The sequence below is a fragment of the Cheilinus undulatus genome, linkage group 12 (assembly GCF_018320785.1).
Source record: "Cheilinus undulatus linkage group 12, ASM1832078v1, whole genome shotgun sequence".
In the NCBI taxonomy this organism is placed as follows: Eukaryota; Metazoa; Chordata; class Actinopteri; order Labriformes; family Labridae; genus Cheilinus; species Cheilinus undulatus.
In genome coordinates, this window is record NC_054876.1 from 6880607 (window position 1) to 6907812 (window position 27206).

The 27206-nt window shown below is 39.7% G+C and overlaps 1 protein-coding gene across 1 annotated transcript; it reads left to right on the forward strand.

The window, feature by feature from the left end:
• The first annotated feature begins 27 nt into the window (after positions 1 to 27).
• slc8a2a (solute carrier family 8 member 2a) lies at positions 28 to 25758 on the forward strand. The gene is made up of 12 exons (XM_041801540.1): positions 28 to 134; positions 6705 to 6842; positions 6977 to 7204; positions 7296 to 7577; positions 10123 to 10557; positions 13606 to 13967; positions 16861 to 16964; positions 17515 to 17532; positions 20043 to 20155; positions 21756 to 21855; positions 24877 to 25149; positions 25382 to 25758. Exons 1-12 carry the CDS (start codon positions 63 to 65, stop codon positions 25756 to 25758), a joined length of 2502 nt encoding a protein of 833 aa, XP_041657474.1. The 5' UTR covers positions 28 to 62.
• Positions 25759 to 27206: the final 1448 nt, after the last annotated feature.

Consider the following 27206-nt stretch of genomic DNA (forward strand, 5'->3'; position numbering starts at 1 on the left):
TTCCCCTCAACCCTCCTGTGGGGGAGCAAACGGGGAGAGCAGTGGTCTACTTTCTGTGCCTAATGTACATCTTCCTGGGTGTCTCCATCATTGCAGATCGCTTCATGGCATCCATAGAAGTCATCACCTCTCAGGTATCATTGACCTTCATCTTATAAGAAATATAATGTAGCCATCCTTAGTTTGATACACAGTTTATTTCCCTACATTGGTCCTTTGTGGACAGTGACAAGCGTTTTGCTCTCTTAATATATAAAATCAGGCATTAGGATACATTCCTGAGTTAAAATAGGGATGCCCTGATTGTGTTTTGTTGTTGCTGATATGATTATGATCATATCAGCAATCCACTGCTGAGACCAGTTATGTTGAGTGTTTTGCTGCAGCAGCTGGTTTAGCGGTTGGTCGGTCTATGTAGTGTACTATAAGCCAACCTTATTAAGTGAAAACATGTTCTTACATCCTTTGGTCAACAGACCAGCACTAAAACCTCCCAAAAAGCAATACAAAAACTATTCAACAGTAGGAACAACTTGATTACACAATGTGATGATTGATTCATTACATGTTTATTCATGAGAATTAATTAATTAATTAATGATAGGCTAAAGGTATAAAGCTTTTTCAACAGGCTGAACAGGGCAAATATTCTTATAAATGAAAGGCAAAAGTGTCAAAACATCAACTCAGTTTCCCTATAATTGAAGCAATTACGTTACATTGCTAAGGAAATAAACGCACTGCTCCTGTTTAGAGTTTGCATGCTCTCCTCATGCAGGTGTGGGTTCTCCCTGGGTAGTTACACTTTATCCCACAGTGAAGAGACATGCTTAGGATTAGCAGTATAGAATTGCTCACCAAAAAACTGACTAATCCTAGTCCTGCTGTCTGCTTTTCACACTCCTTCTGATGTTCCGTTTTTCTTGTGTTCAACATTCTCCCTGTTTCTCCTATGTATGTGTTTTGGCATGATTTGGATGGTATTTTGTAGACGACGTTGCATTTTTTGTCCGGTTCTATTTTATCTTTGGGATGAACCAGCAGCTGTCTGAGTTTGGTGTGGGGTTTTTACGGCCGTGTTTATTTTGTGTTTTTTCATTGCTCGTTGTATTGGCTCCATTATGCCCCGGATGTATGGTATTGTCACCACATCTTTGTAGTTATTTTCTGCTTCTTGTGCATGTTTTGGTTTTCTTTCTTTCGGTTTGTTTTCTTTGTTTTTCACCTGTTGCTCCCCTTTATTTATGGCCCATGTTGGATACTGACAGCGCTGTAGTGCTTGTTTGATGTGTTTTTCCTCCTCCTGTCTGTCCTCCTCGTCCGTGATGATGCTGGCCCGTTCATACAGTGTCCTGACTACTGACAGTTTGTGTGCGGTGGGATGTTCAGATGTCCAGAGTAAATATTGATCGGTGTGTGTAGGTTTTCTGTAAACTGTTACTTTGATGCTGCCGTCATCTTTGAGTTCTTGTGTGTGTCCGTGTTTGATTTTTTCCAGGATGTCATCTACGTACCTTTTCCAGAATATGGGTCTGCATTGTGCGGGTGCTGTGATTGTGGCTTTGGTTTCCAGATCCTCCATGAAAAACTGCTCATAATGGCTGATAATGGGTCTCCCATGGCAAATCCTTCTTTCTGTCTGTATATTGTGCCTTTGAATTGAAAATATATGGATTTTGCAACGAACTTGAGGGGTTCAGAGATGTCATCAACTGTGAGATTTGTGCGTTTTTTGACTGTCCTGTCCTTCTTGAGGTGCTCTTGTACAATGTGTAATGTGACGCCAATGGGTGTTTTTGTGAATAATGATATTACATCGTGGGAAATGAGGATCTCGTCTTTTTCTATTGTCATATTTTTGATTTCTTGTGCCAGTTGTTTGGAGTTCTTGCAGTGGTGGTCAGTTAATCCGAGTAGGTGGGTTTGGTGATGTCAATGAGAGCTTTTGATAAGTTATAAGTGACTGATCCTTTGCTGTCTACAATGGGGCGGAGTGGGGAGTCCTTTTTGTGTATTTTGGGTGTGCCATAAATCCAGGGGGTGATATTTGCTGTGGGTACTAGATGGTCATATGCGTCCTGTGTTATTTTCTTGGTTTCCAGTAACGGTTTCAGGAGGATTTTGAGAGTTTTTTTCTTTTCTTCTGTGAGGTTTTTCCTGAGGATTTCGTATGTGTTGCTGTCTGCTAATAAAGTTTCCATTCGTGCTTCATAAGTTTGTGTGTCCATTACAACTGTTGTTCTGCCTTTGTCTGCCAGGAGGATAGTGATAGATTTGTTCTTTTGAGTGAGTCTATTGCTTTGCATTCTTCTCTTGTGATATTGCTTTGTGGTAATTTGGCTGATTAGAGTATTCCTGCATCTGTGTTCTGTAACTCTGCTTTGTGTCCCTGGTCCTGGATTTTATGGCATGCTAGTTCTGTGGCGAGGATGTATTCTTCGTGTGGTATTTTGTTTGGTGTGATGGCAAAGTTTAAACTGCGTGTTAAAACTCTTTTTCTGTCTTCTGTCTGTCTTGTTTGAAGATGTGCTATGAGATTCTACTGATGGCTTGAGATTGTGTCAGAAATGATAAATCCAAACTCAATCCATAAAGGTTACTGGCATGTTTGTGCTACAGACAGGCGAGACATAGCATTGGTTTTTACTTTTTACAGATCTGCGTAATCATTTGATTATTTTTGGATCCTTTTGACCCATTCATTAAGATCAAACGACTCCATCGTCTGCTCATTTTGTCAGTTGCAGCTCATATATGTCTTGTTAGTTACAGTAAAATTATCTCTAGAGACAGACTGGCTTTCTGCAGTGGAAACTGAATGCAGGTAACTTTAGTTGGTTAGCCATCTGATTAATTCTTGTACTTGGCTGAATCAAGCCAGACTTATCTAACAGGTCATCAATCTGGGCATTTGACACGCTCAAGTTGCTGTAACTGCAGTACAGTGAATAAAGAGACAGTGCCTAGAGTAGAGCTATGTGCACCTCCAGATAATGATGTGTGAACCCAGACACAACTGTGTTTGGTGTTCCAACGTAGTTGAGCAAATATTCACTGGTTGGGGTTCATGGACTTTGGTTATCTCTGATGATTCCATTGGAGGCAAGATCCACATAATTTTGGTCTTAAAGAATAGGATATAGACTGTTTCAAAGGAAGTCATATGCAGGCCTGTATTCAACCAAAGAAAAACTTGGTCGACCAAAATCGCATCCAGGCACCAACTAATCGATTGGTTGTTTTGGTTAAAAAAAAAAAAAAAAATCACCTCATTGGGGACCAGTTTAACCCATACAGGTTCCTTACGGCACCTGGTAGTCTAAATGATCCTTAAATGAACAAAACAAGCCTTTTGAAGCATTAATACATTTTCTAGGCTCATCATGTTGTACTAAAAAAATAATTAATTGAGAGACGATCAGCGTGCACCTGCCTTTGATCATATGATCTCTGTGATCCCAGCACAGTAACTCTTTAAACTCATATAGCCTACAAAATAACCTCAGATCATTGTTTATTGTTCATTTATAGGGGTAACTATTAACAGGATCACTTGATCCAGCCTGTGCCGTGTCATTTACGAGCATAAAGCAGACAGCATGAAGCGTTTATTTACGGAGGGGAAAGGGAAAAAGTTCACTCGTCTATGACCAGCAGTCATCGTCTTTTATCTTCTCTGCTTTCTGGCTGTAAGAGAAGCTAAGGCTAACGTGAACACTTTAAGGAAATTATGAAAGGAGATGATACTATGCAGCCTTTTATGCTGACAGGTGAATTAAACTGACTGCGGGAATTGATGCTGTGAGGGAGGGCAGAGCAGAGACAGCAGCGCCACTTCATTACAAACGGCATGCAACTTTGTGACGAGTTGTAGGTGCGTTGTTTGTGAGCATTACTGCCGTAAAATTATCAGAAGATATCCCACTCTGCGGTGCTTTGTGTGCTTCTGTAACTGTATTTCCCAATGCTGCATTGCTCCTCTGTCCCCAGCAGCATGTCTTTCTATATCAGTCAGCTGCACACTACCTTTTCTGCCCCCTGGTCAGCGCACTGGGGAGGGGGGTGCAACTTGCCGACCAGGGTGATCTTGGTCGGACAAAAGCTTTTCGACCAAACACTCGACCAATCAGATAGAAGCTGTCAGCCCTAGTCATAAGCTATTCTTACCTCTGTTTTCCCTATACAATGGCTGCACTGCAATGCTGTCAATCAGAGCAGCTGCCACTGCTTGTGTACTCCGTCTCCAGCACATCCCTGAAAGCCGCTCTGACGAAGGTATGTGCCAAGTCTTTTTTCAGTGCTGGCCACTGCCAATCTATGTAAAGCAGATTGATCCAAACAGCTGGAAAAATGTGCAAAGAATTCGAATAACAACACAATATTCAGACTACTGACAGAAAATCATCACTGTATCATCATTACATTTTGTCCTGCAAAAGGTAATTGTCCCAGATCTACTACTCCACCACTGACTCAGTAAAGTTAACTTCAACCCTGGACACTGAGATCGTCCCAAAGTCTGACACTAAGGACGATGAGACTCACATCCTTATTGTGGAAGGCTTTCTGCTTTACACCTATGAACCTTTGATCGACATGCTGAACCATCGTTACTTTATTTCCATCCTGTATGAAGAATGCAAAAAGAGGAGGTGTTCTAGGAACTACACGGTGCCAGATCCACCCGGCCTGTTCGATGGCCAAGTCTGGCCCATGTATTTGAAACACAAGAAAATCCACAGAATTATACATGAACCACGTGTCTTTTGTTGCAAACATTAATCTGTTGACTCTCTAACATACTCACCCATGGTTTAAGCAAAAAGACAAATGGTGGGATCATGTCGTAATGAACTGCAATGATTTAAAAATCTCATAAACCCATATTTTATTTACAATATGTAGGGCTGACAGCTTCAATTCGATTGGTCGATTGTTTGGTTGAAAAGCTTTTGTTTGACCAACATAACTCTGGCCGGTGAGTCACCCGCCCCCCTCCCCCAAGATGCTGGTCGGGGGCAGACTTGTAGTGCAGCTGGCTGATAGAGAGATGTGCTGCAGGGGACGAGAGCAATGCAGCTCTAGGAATAACAGGTAGAGAAGCACACAAAGCTAGCAGAGTGGGATATTTTCTGATATTTTATAGCACTAACGCTCAGAAACAACATATTGTAGTTTGTACTGAAGTGGTGCTCCTGAGTGTCTCTGCTCTGCCCTCCCTCATTGCATCGACTACCGTCTCCCGCAGTCAGTTTAATTCACCTGTTGGTAAATAGGCTAAATAGGGTATCGTCTTCTTTTATAATCTCCTTAAAGTGTTCACGTCAACGTTAGCTTCTCTTACAGACAGACAGAAAGCAGAGGACATAAAAGGCAATGTCTGCTGGTCATTGAGTCCCGAAGAGCGAACTTTTTCCCTTTCATCTCCGCAAATAAATGCTGCATGCTGTCTGCTTTATGCTCGTAAATGAAACGGCGCGAGCTGGATCAAGTGATCCTGTTATTAATTACCATTATAAATGAATGAAAAATGATGATCTGAGGTTATTTTAGGGCTGTATGAGTTTAAAGAGTTACTGCACCGGAATCACAGAGATCAAAGGCAGGTGCACGCTGATCATCTCTCAATTAATTATATTTTTAGTAAGAAGAGATGAGCCTAAAAGATAAATTAATGCTTCAAAAGGCTTGTTGCGTTCATTTAAGGATCATTTAGAGTACCAAACAGGTGCAGTGAGGATCCTGAATGGAATTAAACACGTCCCTGATGAGGTGATTTTTTAAATTTATTTTTCTTATTTTTTTATTTTTAGTTGTTTGTTTTTTTTTTTTACCTGAACGACCAATCGATTGGTTGGTGACTGGGTACAATTTGGTCAACCAAGTTTTTCTTTGGTTGACTACAGCCCTAACAATATGTATGGCAACAAAAATGTTGACATTGAGAAATTGTACCATGTCATGAAAAATATCAGCTCATTTTGAATTTGATGGTGTTTCTTGATTGTGTTCACATGTGGTGGCAATGATGCAGCTTTAACTTGTATTTGTGGATGGCACGGGCAACTGTGTTGTCAGACAATGATTTCTAAAAGTGTTCCTGAGCCCATGTAGTGATTTTCAGTACCAACTTTTTGCTGCAGTGTGGCCTGTGGGCCCAAAGATCATAAGCATCCAGAACTGACCTTCCGTTTTATCCCTTACTCACAGAGATTTCTCTAGATTCTCTGATTTTTTTTCTTTTAAAGATAAAGGTTTTGGGCTTTTTCTGCCTTTATTCATATTTTGACTATATTATGTACTGAAGATGGTGGGGTATTCAAAGTCTTCACAATTTTATGCTGAGGAATATTTTTCTGCAATTGTTACTTCTGAGAGACTCTGCCTCTCTAAAATGCACCTTTTATACCCAGTCACGTTACTGACCTGTTGCCAGTTCACTTCATTAGTAGCAAAATGCTCCTCTAGCTGTACCACTTACTTTTCCAGCCTTTTGTTGCCATCTCTAAATTTTTGAGATGTCTCACTGCCATTACATTAAAAATTAGCTTATATTTTTCCTGAAATGTTGTAATTCCTCAGTTTCCGCATTTAATACATTGTCTACTTTCTGTTGTGAATAAAATATGGATTTATGAGATTTGTAAGACAATAGTAAAGTATCGACGGCATTTTGACATTTTTATGAACGTCTTTAACTACAGGAGAAAGAGGTGACCATCACTAAACCTAACGGAGAGACAACAGTGACGACAGTGAGGATCTGGAACGAAACCGTGTCAAACCTCACTCTCATGGCCCTGGGCTCCTCTGCACCTGAGATCCTGCTTTCAGTTATTGAGGTACAAAAGACATTTTTAATTCTTTTATCTTAAACATTACATTTATTTATTTATTTATTTTAACACAAGTTTCAAATTCTGCTTTAAAGTCTGACTGGTGTGACATTTGTCTTTTTCTGTCCCTGTGACTCTAGGTGGTTGGCCACAACTTCAATGCAGGAGAACTCGGCCCGGGGACCATCGTGGGCAGCGCTGCGTTCAACATGCTGGTGATCATCGGTCTTTGTGTTTCTGTCATCCCTGAAGGAGAATCCAGAAAAATCAAACACCTGAGAGTGTTTTTTGTCACAGCTTTCTGGAGTATTTTTGCCTACATTTGGCTCTACCTCATTTTGGCTGTAATCTCGCCAGGGATTGTAGAGGTACTGTATGTTTCCCATGACTACATTTGTCAGTTTTGTAAAAAAAATAAGTGTTTTTATCATGTTATGTTTATGTATCCTGTATTTCCAGGTGTGGGAGGCTATAGTGACACTGCTCTACTTCCCGGTGTGTGTGCTCTTGGCTTGGATCGCTGACCGCCGCCTCCTCATCTACAAGTACATGCACAAGCGTTATCGAGCTGACAAGAGGCATGGCATTGTAGTGGAAATGGAAGGCGACCTTGCCCCTAAAGGCATCGACGTGATCATGGATGGAAAGTTGTCAGACAGGGGCGCATGCCCCGAAAACTCCTCCAGTGTCACGGTCTCTGTGCAGACTGGAAATGAACTGGAGCAGAAAAACAATGATGAGGTAACACAGATCCATCAGTACACATGACAACTGAATGGCATGAAATCATGATTTAATTTTAATGCTCTGTGAGGATTCAGCTTCTGTTTTATCCAAAGCTTTTAGATTTGATAATGTTAATTTTAAAGAGCAAATATTTATCATGTAAAAAATCACTCAAACTGTTGATTTCATTGATTTTCATTAGTCCAGAGTCTGAGAGACAGCTGTCTTCTATTTCTAGATCTTGATGAAATGACAAGTAAGGATGACATACAACTCTGACAGTGTTTACATTACACATCTGTGTTGTGTAATGGGATACTAAGTAGGGATGTAAATCACGTATTTCATCACATTATAATATCAGTATTTCAGACAATAATATATTTTCCCATATCACGAAATCTGCCCTGTTATAATGTTGATATAGGGGCCTACAATCCATCTCAGACAGTTAAAAGGGGGAACAAGTATAATGGTAATTTAACTACTGAAAGGTCTCTGTATTTGATTAAACAAATCTGTGAAAAAAAAAAACAAAGACGTTTGTTTTACTGTACAGGACCGTTTTCTAATGTTGCAAGGTTTGTTTTTAATTACTTAAAATAGGGCTCCCTGACTACCTTTAAATTATGAACATCGACACTTGTGTTAAAACACATTGATTTTAAAACAGCAAGCATCTGAAGAAGCAAACGTTCATTTCCTTTCACTCGAAGGAATCCACAGTAAATGTACTTGTTCTGCAAGTTTCATGATCATCATCAAGTCTTATGGCCTCTGTTTTTCCAATTTTAGATTTTTTGTTGAACTCATTTACACTAGTGTTGACTTTAAAAGTTATCGCTGCTTTATTTCACCCCTTGATTCCTTAAATATGTGCCTATCAAGGTGGCACATACTTCATTGTAATTTTGCATTATATTCTAAGATTTGAATGAAGATTTTTACTGTGCTTTTTAAACCATAATGAGAGAGTGTTTTTAATCCATGTACAGATGACAAATGCAGATGTAGTCAGCAAAATAAGGCAATAGGCCTACCTCTGTCTGAAAAAACAAGCAGAGAAAAGACGGGGTATCCTCTTTATCTCAGCTATGACCATTTAGCAACTTCTGCTATCGCTAGTGTGTTGAGGATGTGATGCAGGGTGAAAACTGTCACAAGGTGTGTGAGAGGAAATTTCAAAATAAAAGCGTCGCTTAAAGGTGACAGTGTAGACCGATGTTTTGACTTTCCAGCGATTGGACTGGATAATTAATCAACTAGTCAATGTAGTGATATACATAGATGGATCGTTACACATGTAGGAGTGTTGCGCTACAGTAAGATGTATCCTATTGGGGCGTGCCGGTAGTCAAGTGGTTAAGGCGCACACCATGTACGCAGGCAGCCCGGGTTTGAATCCGGCCTGAGGCCCCTTGCTGCATGTCTCTCCCCCACTCTCATCCCTGTTTTTGAGTCTATCCACTGTCCTCCTCTGTTTAATAAAGGCACGAAAATGCCCAAATACAAATCTTAAAAAAACCAGAAGAAGAAAGAAAAAAAATGTATCCTATTTCCATCGTCTTCTTTTGTCCTTTCCTGTTGTATTGCTTTTTGTATGTTTGAATGAAAAACTGTCACAAACACAGTTATGATGTCAGGGCTTGGTACCCTAGTGACACGATGAATATTTAGGACACTGTCCCAACTATGTGAGTGAGCATCAGCTTGATTATAGTGTCCTTACAGCATGCAGGCAATGCAACATCTCCACATTTTCATTTTCCTGTCGCTCACATTAAGATGAGTAAGGAAAAGAAGGAGATGAAAAGGCACCAGGACTGTCTGGCGGAAAGATTTCCTTGGTTTACCATCCCTTTTCCCACCCAGCAGAGCTTGTTAGCTTGCTCTAATAAGTGGAGATAGTTATGCATTAATAATGTCCACATCAGTATTTGAAATTTTGTGCTCCAGCTTTTGTTAGAATGAATACAAAACCATTTGGCTCAAAGCTGTCAAAGGCTCATCAATACAAATCACCAAACTTCTGTTTTTGCATATTCAAAATGAAATTGCTTGATGTCGTGCTATTTAAACAGAGCAGAGAATTTAATATTTAACAGATGTAATATAGACAGTGTGCGTCCAATGAGGCATGATGTCTGACACTAGCACAGGTTAAAAGGTGATATACAGCAATATTCAAACTCAAATCCACATGACAGAAATCCTCATAACTGTTTGCTGAAAGCTTCTTTATTAAAAAAGAAGAAAATGATTCAATCAAACATATGAAGAAGTGCATGATGGAGTCACAGTTGGGGGTAATAACATTGACATCACAAAGCTGATGAGCAGTCTGCTTGATTTATGTAAAATAACTGTTCTCTTTTAATAAATCACACTTTCATGGTTGCTCACTCATCTTGTCAGAGACAATAGTCTGTTAGTTCACAGCCATTTTTCTTACTCACGAAACTGCTCAGATAAACACTTAGGATGTACTATTTTCATTAAGCAAGGGATCCTCAAGTCTGATGCATAACTTCATAACAAGGTTTCTCTTTTTCTTGCATAGGTGGTCCAGATCCTGAAAGACCTAAAGGAGAAGCACCCAGACAAAGACCTGGACCAGCTCATTGAGATGGCTAACTACTCAGCTCTTGTTCAGAAGAAAAAAAGCCGTGCTTTCTACCGCGTCCAGGCCACACGGATGATGATCGGAGCTGGAAACATATTAAAGAAACACGCTGCTGAGCACGCACGTCGAGCAGGAGGTCCAGACTCTGACAAAGCTACGTGCTCACATATTTGTTTTGAGAGTGCTCAGTATCAGTGCACAGAGAACTGTGGATCTCTGAGTATTGGGGTGATCCTTGATGGAGGGTTAGGCCAGGACACTTTCTATGTGGACTACTGTACAGAAAACGGCTCTGCAAATGCTGGGGCAGACTATGAATTTACTAAAGGAACTCTGGTGTTTAAACCTGGAGAGATGCACAAAGAGATCAAGGTGAGTAACAGGACTAGAGGGCAGTGGGATGTTAATGTAAAGGAGTCTCTCTGTGTTGGTTAAATACAGATGGAAAAAGGGTGGACATTAATTTGAGTATTATTCAGATGTGAAGAAATATGGTAATAGTGTAACCTGACACGCCAGATGGATTTGTTTCACACATCTGTCTGGAAAACCTTCGATAGACAGCGTTTGAAAGGGCAGAGCCTTTGAAAAAAAACTTCAGAAGGTGATTGGATGAACGTTCTGTCTGTCACATTTTACGGGCCAATCAGAGCAACAAAACACGTGACGTTGTAGTCGCTACCGAGGTGCGCATACGCCACTACCGAGGAATAAACTTCATAGAGAACAGCATAACGCAAACCATGGCAACTGTAAACATGTCAGTACACAACTTTGTCATTTTTGAAATGAAAACAACTCAGTGCTGTTCTTTGTTCTTCTTTTAACGAAGAAATGTTGTCAAGTTCTGATATAACTGACGCTATAGCAGCATCCACGCTAATCTCTTCCGCCATAGATGCACCCACCTCTTGTCGCTGCTTGCTTACGTCACGACTCTGCCGCGCCCAAAAGTACTGCCCCTCGTCACTGATTGGTCCTGTCGCTTTCTAACCGGGCCCAAACGGTTCAGATGGAAGTTTTGCATGATGGATTCGCCAGTGAGAAACACGGAAACGGGCGTTTCCATCTGCATTGCAAGGTTAGTAATAGTGACCATAACAGCCAATTTAAGGCTTAAATGTATTGCCCCAGTTTTGTAAACATTAAACAAGCTGTTTTACTGGCTTTTGAAGTAACAAACACAACCAAAATGTTAACCAAAATCCAGGAGAGCTTTATTTTTTTATATGAAAGGCGTGAAATGAGATGCAGTGTCTGACATTCCTGCAAAAAGCTATATCAGCTGTGTGTAATCCTTGCTACAGCTCTGCATTATAACTCAACAAAGCTGAGAATTGATACATCAAATGAGTTTAGAGAAAATATGGGATTAGCAACCCCAGTTGTGATTTATTGATGATATCAATGCATGTGTGGCCAATCAGTAGAACTGACACTGAACAGAATGTCCAGCGATTATTGGGTTCTGATCGTCAAATTCTTGAGAAACCACTTTTAAACCCCTTTTCATCACTATTTCTGCCCATTTTTGCCAACTTAGTTTCCACATTAAACCCACTTTTGTCTCTTTTAGCTAATTTTTGCCACTTAAAGCCTATTTTTGCTACTTTTAGTCCCTTTTCACTATATTAGCCACTCATTTTTGCCACTTAATCACTTTTCACCATTTTATGCACCTTTTGCCCCTTGTTAGCCTTTCGTAACCCATATTTTCTACTTGTATCCTTTTTTGTCTCTTTTGCCAATTTTTACCAATTTTTTTAAATAATAGGATAAGATATTCCTTTATTAGTCCTACAACAGAAAGTCCAAATTTACAGCAGCAGGAGTGGTGTAAACAAACCAGGCAATTAGACACACAGAACAATAAACAGACTAAGATAATATGATAATAGCTTGGATTTATATAGCACCTTTCATGAGACCCAAGGTCGCTTTACAGAAGAAAGAAGTCAAGACACACCACAAAAGACAAACACTAAGTTTAGTGTACGTAGGGGGGCAGGTTGTAGGAGAGACTGTAGGCTGTGGTGAACAGGTGGTAATTGTGGAGTTTTTAATAAAATTTTTGCCACTCTTAAACCACTTTTCACTACTCCATCAATTCTTTCTAGTCTTAACCCACTATGCCAGTTTTCACTGTCATTTAGCAGTTTTTTAATAGTTTTTCTCTTAAAGTCTTTCTACTTCATTTTCTGGTACCGAGATGTAACATTTGCCAAATCTTGGCTCTGAAGCTTATTAAGTCTGACATTTCTTTTCTAAAGGTTTGGGCTTCGTCCACACAGAGAAGAAAAATGATCTATTTCTGTTTCATTTTAAAATATTTTTTCCATAAATACTTTGTTTCAAGGAATGTCTATGTAAGCATGAAACCATTCAGAACAACTTAAAATGCTATTGTTTATATGCCAGGCATGTAAGTGGCGCTGTAACAATGCCACGGAAAAAAACAAAAACAGAGAACAAGATTATGGATCAAGCAGACCCAAAACTTTTCTCATACCCAAAACTTTCACTTGGCTGCTGTTCTGGTTGCAATCTGCAGTGGATCTAAGAACATGTGGGGTATGTTGTTCTCCATGACCATCTGCTGCTCACAGTGGCGATAGCGGAGAACACACAAACACAGTCAAGTAATTTGCCATTATTATTGTTGATGGCTGTGCTTGCACATGCAGGTTAAGTGGGCTGAGGTACTTGTTTCAGAAAAGATGTGCCTGGTTGCACACACAGAGACAAACTGTTTTGCTTATATGGATTTGTTAACTCTGCTCACAACAAGCTGGTTCCGTGTGGATGAATCGCCGATACAACATGATATTTTTTCGAATACTCCAAAACTCGGCCCCTTAGTCAATGTACCCATCCACATTATTAACATTACAAATAAAAGAGGTAATTCTGTTAAAATTAAAGGGGTTTACATTTGGAAAATGCTGATAAGATAAGAGTGATTATCATTCAGGATAAAAATAGATGATGATTATCTTAGCTTAACTTTACAATGGACCCTAATTTCCCTGACCTCCATTTGTCAGGGCCCAAGAAGTCTCTGCCCTTTACCTGAAAAACAATTAAGGACCCTGTGAACTTATCTTATTGTGACATTGTAGCTGTATGTCACTTCATGCTTATCTTCACTATTAATTGTTAAAATGAGCCAAAATGTCTTAAATATTACCAAGTACTTCTGTAAAGTGAGCTCAGTGCAAATTTCCCTGAGTGTGTTGAACTTTTTGGAAGTTTGTAATTTTTTTGAATGGGCAGAGGCTGCAAACCTTTTATTTGTATTTCTGAGTAGCTATTAATGGAGCTGCAGAACTGTAATGCCGAAATTACAATGGGTGACGTAATTTAAAAGGTTCTGGTCTCATTATCCTTTAAATGAGTAACCATACCACCGTATTTTTTCAGGTGGGAATACTGGATGATGACATCTTTGAGGAGGACGAGCACTTCTTTGTGCGTCTTCAGAATCTGAGGTTAGAAGAAGGTGGGAGTGAAGGAACAGGAAGTCCACCTAAAGCCAGGCTTGTGGAGCCGCTGGTTGCCACAATCACAATCCTGGACGATGACCATGCTGGCATCTTCACGTTTGGCCAGGAAGTGCTGCGGGTCAGTGAGAGCACAGGCACACTGGCGGTCACAGTAGTGAGGAACTCAGGCTCCAGAGGGACGGTATCTGTACCATACCACACTGAGGATGGCAGTGCCAAGGCTGGGGTGGACTACGAGGACTCCAGAGGGGAGCTGGAGTTCACTAATGAGCAGACCAGGTGAGACAACATCACAGATTACAGACAGAGACTCAGGAGTCACTGATTGATCCAATTCCCAGAACATTTATCTATTCTGGTCCGGGAAATAGACCGTGCCAGGCATCATGACTCATCAGCTTTTATATTTAACTTAACTGTACATTTAAACAAGGATTTTACATCAGCAAGAGCCCTCAGTAATGCCCAACAGTAATGTTTCATATTCATACCATAGTCAAGCCAATGAAAACTCAAGAAATAATAATTTAGTCATCATTCCTACTATGATTTCTGACTTCCTTGTTGTTCTTGTGGCAGTGAACAGAGGCTAGTTTGTCTAAAAAACACATCCAAAAGTGCATACTAAAATGTAATTTTCTTAAAGGCTAATTCTTTAAAGCTGATCATTGTGGTATTTTTATGATTCACAGAAGTGATTTGTTGATGACTTTGGCTTTGGCACTGCAGAAAAAATGTAGGCAGCGTGGTGGTATCAATGTGGTATCTACCCAGATTATCCCCTACATGTCTGCATGGGTTATTTTCAATTTGCAGAAAGCAGTCTGATATACAAGTCTGCATCTAGTCCTGTTTAAAGTAAATAGACAATAAAGCAGGTTATACTTCAGGGAGTGACTACTTGTGACTGACAAATGGCTGCCATGGGTGACTCAAATGTGCCTCATTCAGCTTAAGGTTGTACTAAAAGACACAAGATGTTTATTTTGGTTCAAAGCAATTTTGACGCACAAAAAAGAAATTAAATTTTTATCACAGTTAGATTATATTACTGATGCACCAGCAAGACAAACCATATCTACAGTAAGTTGAAATTTACATTTAACCGAGGCAGCCCTCCAGGTAGGAAAGAATCAGAGAAATATAGATATTCATAAAACTGCTCTCTCTTTTTTTCACTCTCTCTATTTTTCAAACATTGCTGCAGTTTCGCAGTCGTTGCTGATCGTTAGTGAAATAATCCTGAAGTGAGTGGTGGTGATGTCATTACAAATTCATTATTCAGCAGCTCCCAGTTAAGTTGGTGCCTCCTGATCCTGACCATAAATGTCAAACATGTTTGATTTTTGAGACTCAAGGTCAGGCTGCTTATGACAGAACACCTTTAACATATGACTGGTGTCCGGTTAGTGTCACCAGCCAGGTGTTGCTCTCTTTGACATCTCAAAACATAAATGTAATTATATTATCTTCGCCCACATACAGAGCCTACAGTCCTTAACGCAGTGGTTGCAGGATTAATTCCCAGTCTTGGTGGTGTTTGGTACATGTCTACTCCCACTCTCTCTCCCCATATTTCCTGTCTCTCTTAAGCTGTCCTATCCCAATAAGCTGTGGCATATTTATCAGTGTGACTTAAAGTATAAAGTGCTTTGTCATAGGATGTCATTACCTCAAGTGTGTGCAGCTGCCACTCTCACACACTGTGCAAGACCTTAAATTATTAAAATTCATCCCCATTCATTCTGCATTGCAAATGACAGCTTTGGCTCCACTGCCCACAATGTCCTCGACATAACAACGATTTTAGTTAGTTTCAGGAAGAAGATTTAGGGTCCCTCAGACCCGACTGAACCGTTACAAACGTTCATTTGTGCCCATGTCCATTACATTTCTGAACAACAGGTGATGTAAGATGTGCCAAGAGGTTGTGAAATATACCAGTATGCCACTGCTGCCAGATGTTTGTTTTTCATGTAAATGTAGAAAATTGTTAGATGGATATGCTGCTGCTACAGGATGTGATGTTATGTGTTCTGTATGATCTCTATGTATGTATTGATTTTGTAACTGTGGGACAGAGTCCAGGATAAATTTCCCTATGGGGATATTAAAGTCTATCTTGTCTTATCTTGTCTTGATAACACAGTTCAGCTTTTGTTGTTTATGAAGCCTAAATTTTAAAATGGTTTTCACATTTCACATTCGTAGTTACTTCGTTCATTTTAGTCAGTGATATATCCTCGGTGGTCTCCCACCTTTTGGGTTATAATTTGAAACTCATCTAATGTGTAGCCAGCCTTTAGCATAAGTCTCAAAGACTTCATTCGCATTTACAATTTTCAAGGATGCAGTTTTTCTCCTTGAAACCGGCAGCACTAACCCACAGCATCTTAAAGGCTTTTATCGTGTCCATTAGTGCTTTAAGAAAAGATGAACCTGAACCTCAGTGAAACATAACTATGAGTTATCAGTCACACACTCTGCAGGTGGAGGAGATCCTATTAGGCAAAGTTACTTGACGACTTGACACCTGAGGATTAACCCACCCCCTGATCAGGTGCGGGAACCTCCAGTCACCCCATGTAAACCGACAGATCCTTTTCACATTAAATTTTCAGCTTATATAATCTGTGTTTGCTCATGTGCTAATTGTACACTTAGTGAGAGGCTGTTACATAACATGACAGCAAAGGGTGTTATAATTAGTGAAGTACAGGTCTCTACCTTTTTATGTGTTTCTTTTATTTATTTTTTTTACAGACCATTGTGATCTATGTTTAGATTATGATCTTTTTAATATCTAAAAATCATCAGAATTGTTCATAAATATACCAAACAGGCACCGATAAAGGAGGGGAATGCAGTGCATTTAGTCTGGCTGCATTTGGTTGGCACACTGAGGAGCAAAAGCACACTCTGTTTAAGTCTGAATTATTCAAAGGTCCATTGTTATTAATTATTTAGCTCACTTGAATTTGCGATTTGATTTAGACAGCAAAGTAAATGTTTAAAGTGGGGAGGAACTTTGTATAGGTGCAGTTCTAATTCTTCTTATTTAATAGAAATGTATTCTTAGTTAAAGGCATTTTAATGATGTAATAATGTGTATGTTTGTGTGTTTCTCTGTGTTTCTCTGTGCGTGCGTGCTTGCGTGCTTGCATATCTCCAGTCAGGTTTTAAATGTGTGCATAATAAATATTGAGGAGTACGAGAAGCAGGAGAACTTCTTCATTGTGCTGGAGGATCCCAAATGGCTGAAGCGAGGACTCTCTGGTGAGTTTAAGACATTTTTAATGCCATTCTAAGTGTCTTAAGATGTTTCTTAATTAAGGTAATGAGGTTTTCCAGTATGATAGATGTTAAGATAAAGTGTTTATTTACATTAACATAAAAAGGAAACAGTGCAAACAAATGGCAGCAGGATCAAATATCAAAACAATAACAGCCACAGAGGCGGCTTAATGCTGAGCACCTGCGTCACAGACAGTAACCTAAGATTACACGCTGCTGTTCACAGTTGTCTCTGTTTCACTGCAGCACACGAGCTGCAGCCCATTATGACTTTAGTATCCTTTAGCTTCCTGTTTCCTGGAAGCTTGATGTGTGAAAGAATGATGCAGGAATCTGATATGTGCTTGTAAGCAGAGGCCAAAAGAATCAATTAGATAGTAAAGTACGGTAATTTATCTCTTCAGGTAAGAGTGGACATTAAAGCTAACAGTTAGCATGCACTTTGCATGCCTGATCGTCCCCACTTAACTATATGTATCAAGTGTATTATGTCATTTTGTCATAATAAATCATTGTCTGTCTGTCTTCACAGCACTGCTGCTAAACCAGGGTAAGATGGTTTGGTTGTAGGCTTGCATGTTAAAGGTGCTCTGTGTTGCATTTTTGAAAAAAAGCTTATTTACATGCTACTGCAATCTGTATATGCAAAGTTTCAAAGCCTCAGGCCTAAATCCTCAGCTGTTGTCCACAATACATAAAAAATAGTTAAAGGGGTGCCAGTGGCCTAGCAGTTGTGTCAACATGCCCCATGTACAGAGGCAACTGTCCTCAGAGCATGTGGCGTGGGTTCAAGTTCTGCCTGTGGCTCCTTTCCCAAATGTCATTCTGTCACTCTCTCCCCCGTTTTCTGACTGTCTAATTCCCTTTCTCTCCAATAGAGGCATAAAAAGCCACAAATAAAGATTTAACATAAAGATGCAACACATCCTGGGGTTTCGTGATGCTAGTGGACCTTCAGGCTACTAGTTGTGAAAGCCCAGGAAAGGGTTTTGTTAATTTTTTTATAGTCCCAGTCCTAGGGCCTTTTTTTCCTTATTTTGCTTCTGGTACTGATTTGATGCATCTCATCCTACTTTTTTTTTTTTATGGGTTTGTGCCTCAGGTTTCCTGAAGATCCTTGAAAAGTCTTGTCTACATTAAAGTTCTCATGCCTACCAGGCTGCCCACAGAAAATCTATAAATATGTTATGATAATATCCCATATGGTATGTTGATAGAATAGAGACATCAAATGTGCCAGAAATCATCAGATGTTGGCATTAATGACCCTAAAATGTCTTTCCCCTGTACAGTTTGACATTTCATAAACAGTTCATTAAATCAGAAAATTCAGTCCTGGTCTAGTGTATGGAGAAATCTCACATTCCTTTCATTTTTGACTGTTTTCTATGCAAAAAAAAAGTGGCGTCCATTTTTCTCAGTTCAATTCTCCAAAAGCCTTAAATTTGATTTTTAGAAGTGTGTGGGAACCCTATACCTGGTACTTTTTTGGCGTCAGCTCTGCTAGGGTTCTGTGGGAGCTGATGAAAAGCATAATGTAGACCTTCTACACCTGATATCACACAGTCTCCTCTGTTGGTTCAGCCACGGCACTGCCTTGACAGCAAAAGGGGCTTTCCACAAACTAAAAGCTTGTGCGGAATATATATTTCCTTGCTATAATCTGTGTAGTGCACATTTTGAACATGGAAAGTTTAGAAAGATTAAATTGGAAGCATTGGATACCTGCAAGTCCTTTTAAGAACTGAAAATGTCCTTTGGGTTATTTACTCTTAATTTGTTACTTTCTAAAATGTAGAGTAGCCTTCTGTCAGCACTGGATCATCCACCATCCACTGTAGTGAGTGATTTCCTAATAGTGACATGGAGTGTCGTCAGCATGATGCCTGACACAGGAAACAATCCCCTCTTGCTGTTGGTTTTGGACTGCTATATAAATTCTCAAACTCTCCTGTACTCTTCCATAGTAATTCATAAATATAAAACACAGCTACTTTCCTTGTTGTGACAAAAAGTGGCAGAGTGAAAACCAGGTACATCTCATCAATGTCCTCCATTGTTGCTGTTGGACATCATGGCAGTTTTGTATGGCCATCCTGCCTACATCAAGAAGATACCAACAAAGTTTAATCTGTCATGGATGTGAAATGAAGAGTGTGGTACCAAAACGGAATCAATGCTCCTTTCTTTTCCTTTTTTAAATCAAGATTATTTTGGGGCTTTTGCCCTCATTTAGGTGTCTCTTCAGCTGGAGGAAGACAGTTGCCAAACATCAATCCACGTTGAGGACTAGAGCCTGCTCAACAAACTGAGCTAAACTGGCACCCACTGCTCCTTTCTTTAAGCAAGGCAGATATCCTGGTGATGTGCAAATAAAAAAGATCAAAACCACATTAAAAATAATGAAAAAAACCCAACAAAACAGCATTAATGACATCAGAATTACTTGTCCTTTTTTTATTGAAAGCTGAAGATTGTAGCGGTAAATGGTGCTTACTTAAGGCTCTAATTTATGGATGAGTTAGCAGACACTCTCATGAAAGTTTCTGCCAATTCAGTCATATGCTCTGAATTATAGTCACACAAGAAGCAGAAAAAATATCTAAGACATCATGTCATGGAAGCCAAACCCTCTCCTTATGCTACACACAGCACCTTTGAAATATTTTTCTTTGAAAGTTCAATGAGTGAAACATTTTTACCTGCATGTTGACTGAGGTTTTTTGCTGAGTGTGTTTTATAAATAACACTATGAATTATATATGTGTTAAAAGGTATTTAAGGGAAAAACAAGCAATACTCACATGAAAATGTACAGCATGTATTAGAATTAGGGAAAGGAAGAAAAAAGTAACAAGGAGGGTTAAAAAATATATATTTTTAATCTCATTTCAAGTTTAAATGTAGAGAATAAGTTCAAGTTTTGTTAGGTGTGTTACGGCATTTCATCTGTATCGTTTGAAGATTTAAACAACATAACAAAAACACTCTCCTTTATTCTTATGCATTTCTGATGCAACACCTTAAAACTGTAATTAAAATATCTCTGCTCCCTAACAGGCAATCCCACACCTGAGGAGGAGGAGGCTCGGAGGATTTCTGAGATGGGAAAACCTATTTTAGGAGAGCACAGCAGGCTGGAGGTCGTTATAGAGGAGTCCTGTGAGTTTAAGGTGTGTGACTGGTTTGAAACATTATACTCACAGTAAACTCACTGTGCACACTACCAATAGATTAATAGGTACAGGCAGCAGTTTAGGTTCAGCTAACAGCGCCTTCACTATCCTAAGATGTATTTAAGAAGACAAAAATATCAGCAACTTTCAGGTAAACTGTAATGTATTTAAACTGCATGGCTCAGGATGTAATCTTTAAAAGCAAAATTTATTTCCTTTCTTCTTAAATTAAAAAAGAAAGTGTTTTTCAAAGATCACCATCAGAGGAGGAAAACACAGAGGAGTAAATAGCAGCTCAGTGCTGTAAGATGCTCTGCTGTAGGTTGCAAAGAGACTTATCCTTATTTAACATATCTTTAGGGAAATTGATGTTGTTGTTGTTTTATAAGAATGCGGTCATAGTAAGTATGTGATTCTTATAGGATGTAATTTGTAGTTTGTTTTTTAACCACCTTATACCTTCTTACACATCAGACTCCCAATGGAGTCCTGGACCAGGTACGGTTTTGTCAGCATGCTGTTTTTGTATGTTGACTGAAGAGACTTTTCTCATCTCATTTCCTGACTTAATATCTTGCTGTAACAAAATCTTTGTGTATTCACATCTGTCATTCCTATTTTCTGAACATTTCACGTGCATTAGTTGTATCCTGATGTATTGAGACAGTTTGTGTACATCTGTGTGCTGTGGGTGAAGTGTTTTGATCAGTTAGAGCAAATTCAGAGAAAGAGCAGTAAAGCATGCTGTAGTTTGTTTCTGTGTTGAATTGCATGTTCAAGTGGGTCTGTTTTACATCAATAAGACAATGAAAGGATAAACTTACTCTGTTCATGTAAATCAGTTGTTCTCAACTGGTGGGTCGGGGGGTTGCAGAGCTGTTTCAGTGGGTCTGGGATGTGTGCCTGGGAAAAAAGGGTGGCAAAAGGTCTAGGAAGTACTGAAGCCAATAGTGGACATATATTCATTTTTTGTTTTACTCTGTTTTATTGTGATAGTGAGCCATTTAAAATGATTTCTCAACATTTAAGCTCATTTGTCTCATTTTCTTGAGATAATAGTGCTGCTTTTCCTGTGATATTGGGTTAATTCCTCAAAAGAAAATTGGCAAAAATGAACAAGTTATCACAGGGAAATGGGTTGTCTCATTTATAATTCATATACTGTATGTATATTTGTTCCATCCAAGATCCAAACTACAATATTCTTCCTTAAATAAGCTGTTTAAGAAGTTTTTTAAGAAGGGTCACCAGTTGCATAAAGGGACTGTGGTGGGGGCTGTGCGCTATACTGGTTCAGAACCACTGATGTAAACAATCTCATCTTCTCAATGTTTTATTTGATGAGGACTCCAGCATCATACACTGAAAATAAACACATCTTTAGTTTCTTCTACAGTGGTCTAAACTATATTATCATTGAACTACATGAAAGAGAAAGTGAACGTAGTTCAGCCAGAAAAGCAGATGCAGAAATTACAGAGTTAAATACAAACTATGGATATAGAGATGGTAGATAGAATGTACTGCATGCCCTTTTATAAGCTTATTGATACTGGTTCTTTGGTCTTATTATTGACCTTTTAATGGTTTATTGCAGAACACAGTGGACAAACTGCTGAAGGACACAAATCTGGCCGGGGTGCTCGGCACTCACTCATGGAAAGAGCAATTCATTGAAGCAGTCACAGTCAGTGCAGGTCAGTGAATATTTTCATTTAGATTATTATTGTATGTTTTTCTGCATTCTGACTTTATGGTTAAGAGTTTAAAGGAGGATCAGAGGTGACAAGTATTAATCACCGGTGTAGATGTTGCACAACAGTGCATCTTGCTGCGAGGGAAGCATTGATCATTTGAACAACAGAGTGTCTTGGGTATATTAAAAATTCAAGTTACTAACCTTGGTATTATTCTGTTGAACCCTTCTATAAATGTCTATCATAGCATTGGCCTTCAACTTTATTTACATACTGGTTGTGTCTTCGCACTCTTTTCTGAGACAGCTGCAGCCTGTTTGTTTAGGTACAGAGGTCCAGTTAAGGTGAAACCCACAGCACTATGTCATCTCCTATTGTTATTATTTATTTATTAAACTTTACTTTTTTGGGACAGATATACATAGACAACTGAGAAGAGCCATTCCATGCAAGTGTCACAGTGTTTGTAGTGAATGCTAATTTGCAACACTGGCTTTTATGAGAAAAAAAGTTAAAACAGTTCATTAAAAAGGAAAGAGAGATTTGGTACAACATTAGACAGTAAAAACACATTAAGCAGTGATAGTAGAACAGGATCTTTAAAAGAAAACTCTCAGAATGAGTAAGCTGATGACGTTTACGAAAAATTTATCAAAAGTGTGTAAATACCTCTCTTGCCCAAGTATATGTACTCTCTCAGCTCAGCAATGGAAAGAAATCCAACCAACAGCTTGTACTTTTTTTTTTTAGTTTTATTTTAGACATCAAAATGGTAAACAATGAGTTTACAAAAAATGAACAAAATGTCAAATAAAATGAGAACATAAAGATAAAATGATATTTAAAAGATAATATGTAAAGCCTTCAGATCCTAACAACAAGGAAGATTTTTTCCCTTGACCATTGAATTTCTGTTTATCTTTGTTGGCTGACACTTTCTTATTTGAAATAATTACTCAAGATCAGGCTTTCCAATACTGGATTACCTTCCTGAAGAGAGACAAGGGATCCATCTAGTTTACTTTCAGGGGCTCTCCCTGACTGGACCATCTCTTCATCCAAGTCAACTTGTCTGATCTATCCAACTCTATTCAGAGAATAATAGTTATCAGGGATCATCGATCACACCATTCTCCTCCACTGTTTACAATCCATTGGCATCTCTGGCACAGCACTCTCCTGGTTCTCCTCCTACCTCTCTGACTGCCACCACTACGTCTCCATAAACAACGTCAAATCTCACATCTTCCCTGTCACCACCGGTGTTCCCCAAGGTTCGGTGCTCAGGCCCCTCCTCTTCATCATATACATGTTACCCCTCGGCCACATCATCCGTCACCATGGACTTCATTTCCACTGCTACACCGACGATACCCAGGTTTATATCTCCTCCAAATCCATGTCCCCAGTCATTGTCTCCACCATCACACACTGCCTGTCTGATATCAAAACCTGGATGGACCATAACTTCCTCAAACTCAACAGCAATAAAACAGAACTTCTCATCACCGGTCCCAAAGCTTTCCTCCCCTCAGCTCAGAACATCTCCCTCCTCATCGATGGTCACACTGTTACCCCCTCCCCCTCTGTACGCAACCTCGGCTTCATCATGGACTCCACTCTCTCATTCAAAACGCACATAACTCACATCACCAAAACATCCTTTTTCCATCTCCGCAATATCGCCAGTCTCCGCCCCTCCCTCTCACAACCTGCTGCTGAAATCCTCATCCATGCATTCATCACCTCCAGGATCGATTACTGCAATAACCTCCTGTATGGTCTCCCCTCCACCCATCTCCAAAAACTGCAATATATCCAGAATTCTGCCGCCTGCCTCCTCACTCGCACCCACTCCAGAGACCACATCACCCCCATTCTCAAACAACTCCACTGGCTCCCCATATCATACCGCATCCAATACAAGATCCTCCTCATCACCTACAAGTCCCTCCACAACCTGGCCCCTCCCTATCTCACCGATCTCCTTCAGCAGCACTGCCCCACCCGCCACCTCAGATCTGCCAACATCAACCTTCTCACTCCCACCACCAGGACAAAGCATCGGATCTTGGGGGACCGAGCCTTCGCTGCAGCCGCCCCCACCCTATGGAACTCACTCCCACAAAACATCAGGAACTCGGACTCAATACAAAACTTCAAATCACTACTCAAAACTCACCTGTTCAAACTTGCATTTTCTTGAGCCCCTTTGTTCGTTTGTTTTGCTTTGTTTGTGAAGCGTCTTTGAGTGTCCAAAAAAGCGCTATGTAAGTGTGATGTATTATTATTATTATTATTATTATTATTATCATTATTATTATTATTATTATTATGTATGATTCAGACCAAGTAGGCCTTGGTCTGGAGTCTGCAGAGAGACTCTCTGAACAGCGAAAAAGAGCGTCTTTACAGCTCTGGCATTTGGAACATCCTTGAGTCTCAAGTTTGAGTCTCGTGATTAGAAAGCTCAGTTTGTCCTTGAACCTTGGATATACACTAAGACAGCTGCATAGAGGCCTTTGGTGGCATACACAGAGTATAAACTTAAAACATCTTTAATTTTGCTAAAAAGTGAACAGATCTAAAGAGAAATTTTCCTAAATCAAGGACTCTTACCAAATAAACTACTAACAAGTTAGATTTGAAAATTTTCATAATTAGCAATAAATGATCAAACAAACCATTGATAAAGAATTACAGATGAACCAAATTATCCAACACTTCTGTGAGTGATATTCTATAGAACTTCTTCTCTGACCACTGCATTTAGATGTCCTAAAATTAAAGATCTGAAGAAGAGGAATTATTTTATAAGACTACTGAAACACTGAACATGTCCCCCTTCTCAGTCTGGTTAGGGGTGGAGCAAAAGTTCAAATGTCTTTAGGTCTTTATCACATGTAACTAATCTCTGTATCTCCTGTAGCAAACAGACATCATATCTTTATTGTAAACAGACTTATTTTGACTGGTTTTCCCAAAGGTTGACACCATCTCCTCCATGTCTTTTTTAAACAGGTGATGGAGATGAGGAGGAGGGACAAGAACAGCGGATGCCGAACTGCTTCGACTACTTCATGCACATATTGTGCATCTTCTGGAAGATTCTGTTCGCTTTCGTCCCGCCAACAGAATACTGGAACGGCTGGGCATGCTTCATCGTATCAATCTCTGTCATCGGCATCTTAACTGCTATAATCGGAGACCTGGCCTCTCATTTTGGCTGCACCGTTGGCCTGAGAGACACCGTCACGGCTGTGGTCTTTGTAGCTCTGGGGACTTCTCTTCCTGGTGAGTGGCTCCATCTTAGGCTGTGTATGAGAAGTAGAGGTTGGGTTGTGATTTAAATGATGATTTTGTTCAGTTTAAATCTTAATTTCTTATTCAGGTTGTTGCCATTATGGTTTTTGTTGAACTGATATGCCTGCCCCTGCTACTTCTCTGCTGGTTCTCAAAGATGGCAGCGCCCACAAATTGGCCGTACTGTACTCACACATTTTCTGTCTACACTCTTTTTCCCCAGACACCTTTGCCAGTAAAGTGGCCGCCACTCAGGACCAGTATGCAGACGCATGTGTGGGAAATGTGACCGGAAGCAACGCGGTGAATGTGTTTCTGGGCATTGGCGTGGCGTGGTCTGTGGCTGCTATATACTGGGAGGTCAAAGGTAAGGTTTTCCGCGTGGACCCTGGCTCACTGGCCTTCTCTGTGACACTCTTCACCATATTTGCCTTCTTCGCTATGGGAGTGTTGATGCTGCGCAGGAAGCCGTCCATAGGGGGCGAACTGGGAGGACCAAGGATCCCCAAAATCCTCACCACGCTGACTTTCTTTGGACTCTGGTTCCTCTACGTCCTCTTCTCCAGCTTGGAGGCCTATTGCCATATACAAGGCTTCTGAAACACATCAACAGAACATCCGCCTGTAAAATACTACCATCAACTACCATCAATATCTGCTGCCATGGTTCATGAAATAGTCTACACGCTCCAGACTGACAAACCCGTGAGTCACAATCAGTGCAGATTGTGACCGAATTGATTCAGTTGAACTTCTAAACAACACACATGGACTGTTTTCATAAAGAGAGAAATTGTCATTGTTACTCTGTGATGTCAATGGATTGTGTTTCATTCTACCTTGAATTCCTGAGGGTTCACTACCTGGATTTCAAGTTTGTTCCTGTTTCTCCTAACACTGACAGAGGCTGATACTCAAGACTGCATTCTGTTGTTATTAAATGAGAGAGTAAATCTTGATTTTTTTTTCCTTCATTAGAAGAGCTTTGGAAGCTACAACAAATAAAAGCCACCACTTGTATAATAAAATATAAAGTATACCCCACTCTTTTATACTGAATCAGTAGAAAATAACTTGTGCTGTTCACCAGACAAAATATGACCCAGGATAGTTTTAGTTTTGATTTGATCAGTAACAGTTTTTTCATGAATTACTAGATAGAACTTCCAGTTTGCAGAGTATCCTCTTGATTTTTAAAGCAAATTTGTTTAAGCACTTAAAATAATATTTGAAGCAGCTACCTTGTGCATCTGACACTTCACTATGTGAACACTATACCAGTAGGGGCTTGGTGCTATCACTTCTGTCAGCTCATTATGCCTTTAGGTATTCCTTTACTACTGACTGACTCTCAGATTAAACAATTATTAAAGTATTTTCAGGTTGAAAATAAGCTTTTATGAAAGCCTGATTTATACTTCTGCTGAACGTTTTTGTCTCTGGGCAAATTGACCGGCAGTCCTTAAGAATTCTGGCCATTTAGAACAACTACTGTACATTTGCTTTAGCTGGCCATATGTGACTAATAGCATGCATTTAACCACGATAAAACATAAAAACAGAAACACTGAGATACAGCTTCATGTCTGGACTGGGGACACATTTTTCTTTTTGAACCTGACCCAAGGCCAAAACGGTAGAAGCTGAGCTGACAGTAATTGTTATTCTGTTATCATAGCCTTCTTGGCACATATTACTTATGAACAGACGTTGGAAATGACTGAGAAAGACATCCTTTTCTTTTTCTTTTTGTAAGTCCTTTAAACAAACAATGAAATTGTGAACTGTTCCTTACGCACATAAAGTCAGTTGCAAAATATATGCTTACATTTAAGGAAAAAAAACAACAGCACTTAGCTTCACCTTAGCTCTGTTAGCCCATTAACACATTAGCTGCTACTGTAACTTACCAGCTTGCAACAGCCAATTACCATCCTCTGAAAACACCAACAAATCATCCAAACAGATAACTAACGAGAGCTTTGTTCGCTAGACACAACCTTAAAACTCAGCATTAAGTCATTTCCGTCAGTTGTCCCATTTAAGTC

Excerpts from the sequence above, each read along its gene's own strand:
- slc8a2a (XM_041801540.1), top strand. The coding sequence starts at position 63 with ATGTACATCTTCCTGGGTGTCTCCATCATTGCAGATCGCTTCATGGCA. Across the intron at positions 6,843-6,976 it reads TCCTGCTTTCAGTTATTGAG|GTGGTTGGCCACAACTTCAA; the intron begins GTACAAAAGACA and ends CTGTGACTCTAG. Across the intron at positions 13,968-16,860 it reads TTCACTAATGAGCAGACCAG|TCAGGTTTTAAATGTGTGCA; the intron begins GTGAGACAACAT and ends GCATATCTCCAG.